The sequence below is a fragment of the Corylus avellana genome, chromosome ca9 (genome assembly GCF_901000735.1).
Source record: "Corylus avellana chromosome ca9, CavTom2PMs-1.0".
Classification (NCBI taxonomy): domain Eukaryota; kingdom Viridiplantae; phylum Streptophyta; class Magnoliopsida; order Fagales; family Betulaceae; genus Corylus; species Corylus avellana.
The window spans coordinates 15,416,454-15,422,074 of NC_081549.1; the positions used below are offsets into that span (position 1 = coordinate 15,416,454).

A 5,621-nucleotide genomic window follows, 5' to 3' on the forward strand; every position below is an offset into this window, starting at 1 on the left:
CAAACACAATATTAACTTTTTTAAAAAAAATACAAAATATTTTTATAAATGTCACATTAAATCACTTTCTCAAATTAAAACAAGAAAACATCTTCCAAAATACATTAACAAATAAATCATTCGCCTACTTTTTATTTATTTCTTTTAGTATGGGGTTATTAAAGAACTTAAACTATAATCCTTTTAGAATTATGCTACTCATAGAATTTTTAAAAGTTAAATCGTGTAATTAGTGTTAATCAAAAGCTATATTGTTTTTTCAAAAAAAAGAAAAAAAAAACAATTGATCAATAAATCCATCAGCCCCTTCCCTTTTAGAAGTGAGACAAATAATTGGGTCGCCGCGGTATAAAAGGAAATAGATCTAAGAGAAAGGGGTGGAAATGGTATTTCAGCTTAGTTCTGAGTTATATAATATATATATATATATATAGTTGTGGATTGCAAGCAGGTTCTTCTTTTCTTTGCTTCTTCTTCTCTGCTCCGCACCATGTGCAAGTTCCATCTTGCAGCCTGAATGCTTGTATTTCCATTCGCATTAAAATCTCTCCCCCCACAATTTAGCCGTTTCGTTGGGGTGCGTTTTTTCTTCTCAGAACTCTCTCTTCTAATTTTGCTTTCACCCGGTAAGTTTTAGAGAAAATCAAACACAGAAACTGAGAGAATGGAGAGCATTTTGGAGCCCCAGATGTCCTCTAATGAAAATTATCATAAGGAAGATGAGGGTAATGTGGAGCTGGAATCTGACCATTTTGGGTATCTCCTCGTTTGTTTTGTTTTCCAATTTGTGATTATTTGTTGAAGGCTTTTTGTTTTATAAAATTATACTACTCTCTGCTGTTTTTGAACCATTTTTTCGGTTTTTGTGTAAAAAAAAATGAAGGTGCATGCATTATAGACGGAGATGCAAGATCAGAGCACCTTGTTGCGATGAGATATTCGATTGTAGGCATTGCCATAACGAATCTAAGGTTTGGGTCACTTTTTCTTGATTTATTTTTCAAGTTGCTAGAATTTTTTTTTGTCAGATGAGTTTTTTTTGAAAACTAAGTAGATGAATACTCTTCCTTTTGATGGTTTTGGATCAGAATTCAATGGAAGTCGATCCTTTCGATCGCCACGACGTTCCTCGCCATGATTTGAAAAGGGTTAGTGTATCTCTCACTCAAATCTTTTTGGCAGCTATTTTTGGCGTGGAATAAATATGCTTCTTTAAATTCTACTGGTAAACCGGATATTCCAAGGAATCGAAAGCTGGAAAAAATGACTTTTGATTTTGTGGGGTCGTTCTGTACATGGATTTGTTCATGTTGTTTTTGTTGTGACTATCCAAAATGTTGTCCGGGCGTTCTATCAAAAGATTCAGACTTTACTGATAAGAATCAGCACGTATCATTTGTTTTTAGTTTTTTATTTTTTAAATTTAATAATGGGCTACGCAAATCCCCTTTTTATCTTCATCTCTAGTGCTCTTGAATAATATCATAAACAAATAATAGTACTGATTCAGTAAATTTTCTGCTATTTATCTGTGTTTCAGGTAATCTGCTCCTTGTGTGGTACAGAGCAAGATGTATGTCTCCAGAACTTCATGATAGGGTTGTGATTCTATTTGGATAATAATAATGGTTTTGCTTTCTCTTTGATTGCCTATCAGGTTCAACAGAAGTGCATTCAATGTGGGGTTTGCATGGGGAAATACTTTTGTGACAAATGCAAGTTCTTTGATGACGATGTAAGCCTCTTAGTTCATTTTCTTTAAAAAGCTCATGCCCGTTTGTAAGCTTGTGAATCGATTTTTTTTTTTTCTTTTGCCAGGTTTCAAAGAAGCAATACCATTGTGATGAATGTGGTATATGCAGGTTAAAACCTTCTTCAAATTTTTCTTCCTTTTACTTTCATTATCTCGCCTCCGGTGTAACTCCTAAGATATGCATCTTACTTTAGTTGAATTTGATATTGCAGAACTGGAGGCAAGGAGAACTTTTTCCACTGTAATACATGTGGTAAGATTTTGAATTCCTAATTCGTTTCCTTAGAAATTGTATCGTTTGTTCTTATTTGGATAATAAGATTGGAAATTTTCATTGTATCAGGATGTTGCTATCCAACAATGTTGAAAGATTCACACAGTTGTGTTGAAAAAGCAATGCACCACAATTGCCCGGTTTGCTTTGAGGTAAATTTAGGAGAATGAAATATTTAAGTAGGAATTGAAAAAGCTCCATTTCGGATGTACAGTGATGCATTCTGCTTCCTTGTGCAGTTTCTGTTTGATACCATGAAAGACATTACGGTTTTGCGTTGTGGACACACCATACATTTGGAATGTGTGAAAGAGATGGAACGGCATTACCAGTAAGTTCTTTAGAAAATAAAGGAAGCTGTTGACTTATGTTGATTATTTGTGAAACTTTGGTGCTGCTTTTTTTTCTCAAATAGGATGAACTTTTTACAGGTACTCATGCCCTGTTTGCTCAAAATCCTATTGTGATATGTCTCGCGTGTGGGAAAAACTTGATCAGGAGGTAAATCAATAGCATGCTGATTCTAACTTTACAAAAAAGTCATATGATGTGCTTCTATGATGACCCAAAAGAGTTAGGTATTGGTTTGCTGGGTACTTATATACTTGTAGAAAAACTGATCCCTTATGCATACTAACTTTTTTTGAAAACAAAACTCAGGTTGCATCAACACCTATGCCTCAGATGTATCAAAATAAGATGGTAAGACATATTTTGATCAATGTGGGAATGATTTGTGAAACTAGGTTGATCAAACTATGGAATATCCTGAATTTTCTGTCTCATTTTCGTTTAGGTTTGGATCCTCTGCAACGACTGTGGGAAAACATCTGAGGTGAATTTCCACATTTTGGCGCACAAGTGCTTAGAATGCAAATCCTACAACACAAGGCGGACGCGAGGAGGGCCTGCTTCATGCTCATCAAGGATTGCTGAGATGGCGAGATGACAGACTTATTGGTAGGTGATCAGAGGTATCTCTACCTCAAGATTCATGCTCAACAGTCTCATTGGGGGAAGAGTGGGAGTATTCACTTTCTCTTCTCTTCTTTTCTTTCTATGTTCACTACCTCTGAAATATTTGCTCTGGTGAGCTGCTTATTTGTTGGTTGAGGTAGTAAATTATCATTTCGGAGGACAAAATATGTTGAAGGTGAAATAACAAGAGTGGAATAACTTCTTTCTCAACCATAAAGGAAGAGACTTCTCAGCCATTGTGAGGCTGCAATGGGTCCTGCATTCAACTCAGCATACTGCAATTAAGTCAATCAATATAGTATAGACTATAGAGGTATTGCGATTGAGTGGATTAACTTGAGCATCTCCCAAAAAAAAAGAAGATCAAATCTCTTATACTAATTTGTTGTGACAAAATAATTTCCTCATTGCAAAAAAATTGAAAAGAACAGAATAAAAGCAAGCCAATCACACATGACACCGAAAAATTTCAAAGGCAACAGGGGGAGAGTGAAAAACGTGAGCCAAGGGGAAATCTCTTTCAATGCTGGTGGATCCACTAAGAGATAAAGACGACAAGTCACGTTACAATAATGAAGATTTTGCACCAATTAAGGAAGGATGAGTTGACTACAATGTCTGTGTTCACTTTCGGTGATAGCAGTAACTGTGATGGTTTGAGGAGTAGGCATGGTGCGGTTCCATCAACCGACCAACATAAAACTAAAGTTGATGATATTGTACGATAAAAATGTTTCCTAAAAACTTTTACATCATAAAATGTATGAAAAGAATCTAGTAAGTGGAAGCTGTCTGAGGATCTACATGATAAAACATCATTAGAAGCTGCTAGCTAGATCTATGGTTTTGGGCCAAAGAGCTGGATCTCACGATGATTGAGTTGTTGAAATGGTCTTGCATTCCTCTCAGCATACTGCAATTTAGTAAATCATGAAACTAATTATAATTAGAAAAGCTTCAAGAATAAACAGATTTCTTTTCATTTGATTTCTGCCATAAATTATAAAAGAGCAAAGTTTTGTTACTTACGTCATGGACCGCCTCTCTAAGTAACTTCACTTGCTCTCTTGAGACTGTGCTTATCTGCAAACAGTTTTTAAATAGAATAATATAATTTAGTAGACTGTTATATGACGATTATGAACGAGTATATATGTTTAACAGGAGGGAGTATATGTACCTTTTTATTGATAGTCCAAATAACGCCTTCAGTGCATGGAGGAATAGTGAGTGAGCCAATGTATCTGTAGTACGTCTTGCCACCCATCTTGATTTCTGCAGGATCAATCATCCCCATCTTCCTATGATCCTCTTTATCAATCATGGAATGTACGTTTCTCATCAACTGAAATTCCAAATTAATAACATGTTAGACAACAATTTTATTTTAAATTGTTTTGCATATTAAAAGTGTAATTTTAAATAAAATTGCAGAAAATATATCCCTTATGAGGTAAGAAATTTGTGGGCTTAACTCATTTCATAAAACCAGTTATATAGGAGTGGGCTGCCCATTTCTTATAAACATGTCAAAGGTCTTATTCACAGACAATGTGCGATTATTCCTCAACACCCTTTCTCATGTGCAGACCAGTATTTTTTCTGGTCCTTGTCATGGGGTACGGAGTGTGAGCCTCAGTCGTCTTGTTGTAGGCTCTGATACCATAAAGAAATTTGTGGGCCTAACTCATCATCTCATAAAACTGGTTCTATACGAGAGGGTTGCCCTTTTCTTATAAACATGCCTAAGGTCTTGTTCACAGACAATGTGAGATTATTCCTCAACATCATCCTTCACGTGTAAGCTAGTATTTTTCATAGTCCTTGTCACGAGGTAAGGAGTGTGATCTCCATTCGTTCTGTGTAGGCTCTAACTTTATTACCAACCAGACCCATCAAGGTTAGATACCATGAAGAAATTTGTGAGCCTAATACATTTCATAAAACTGGTCCTATAAAAAAAAATGTTTGCCCATTCTTTTATAACATGCCCAAGGTGTCCACTGACAATGCGATATTATTTTTCAACAATGAGTACGTTTGTAAAAAATTATGAACTTAAAAATGTAGAAAATATGCTTTTTTTTAATCAAAGATAAATGAATGCATTTTAAAAAAGCACATGATTTTAAAAGGTAAACTATGAATTATAATTTTACAAAATGCTTAGGGTCTGTTTGGGATTGCGTTTGAGAAATAGAGCTTTTAGGTTAAAAAAAAAAAAAAAAAAACACTTCTGGGTAAAAGCTTCATTTTTAAGTTTTTGCCAAAAGTGCATTTTGACCATTTTTAGACTTTTTGACCTTTAAAAGCACTTTGAATTTTTTTATTTTTTTTTATTTTTTTTTATTTTTTCAAATGAGCTTTTATGGTGTTAAATGCACTTTTGAGGTCCACAAACACAATTCCAAACAAGCCTAAATTGCACCTCTTAAAATTACCATTTTTAAACAACGTTTAACAATTTAAAATGAGCTAATAGATGACAAGAAAAAAAATAGTAAAGTAAGACCGTGTTGACAATGTTTTGCTTTTGTTTAGGTGCTTGGGAAGAGCCGTACGTCCTAACAACCTTATTTTATTTGGTAACACAATGGAATTTGTTTATTTATTTAT

The 5,621-nt window shown here is 34.5% G+C and overlaps 2 protein-coding genes across 2 annotated transcripts in view; one reads left to right on the plus strand and one right to left on the minus strand.

Annotated features, from left to right (window-relative positions):
• Positions 1 to 446: 446 nt before the first annotated feature.
• Positions 447 to 3,331, plus strand: LOC132191775 (E3 ubiquitin-protein ligase RZFP34-like). Its single transcript, XM_059606866.1, has 12 exons — positions 447 to 756; positions 884 to 971; positions 1,089 to 1,148; positions 1,541 to 1,573; positions 1,658 to 1,735; positions 1,819 to 1,862; positions 1,966 to 2,006; positions 2,097 to 2,179; positions 2,267 to 2,358; positions 2,459 to 2,528; positions 2,688 to 2,729; positions 2,824 to 3,331. The coding sequence occupies exons 1-12, from the start codon at positions 665 to 667 to the stop codon at positions 2,974 to 2,976; spliced, it is 876 nt and encodes a 291-aa protein (XP_059462849.1). The 5' UTR covers positions 447 to 664; the 3' UTR covers positions 2,977 to 3,331.
• A 512-nt stretch (positions 3,332 to 3,843) lies between these two features.
• The window catches only part of LOC132162356 (carbonic anhydrase Nec1-like), a 3,978-nt gene continuing 2,200 nt past the window's right edge, over positions 3,844 to 5,621 (minus strand). The window contains exons 5-7 of the mRNA XM_059572597.1: positions 4,186 to 4,350; positions 4,035 to 4,088; positions 3,844 to 3,918 (exon numbers count right to left, since the gene is read on the minus strand). Of these exons, the coding sequence (XP_059428580.1) occupies positions 3,844 to 3,918; positions 4,035 to 4,088; positions 4,186 to 4,350 (294 nt within the window). The remainder of the gene's footprint in view (positions 3,919 to 4,034; positions 4,089 to 4,185; positions 4,351 to 5,621) is intronic.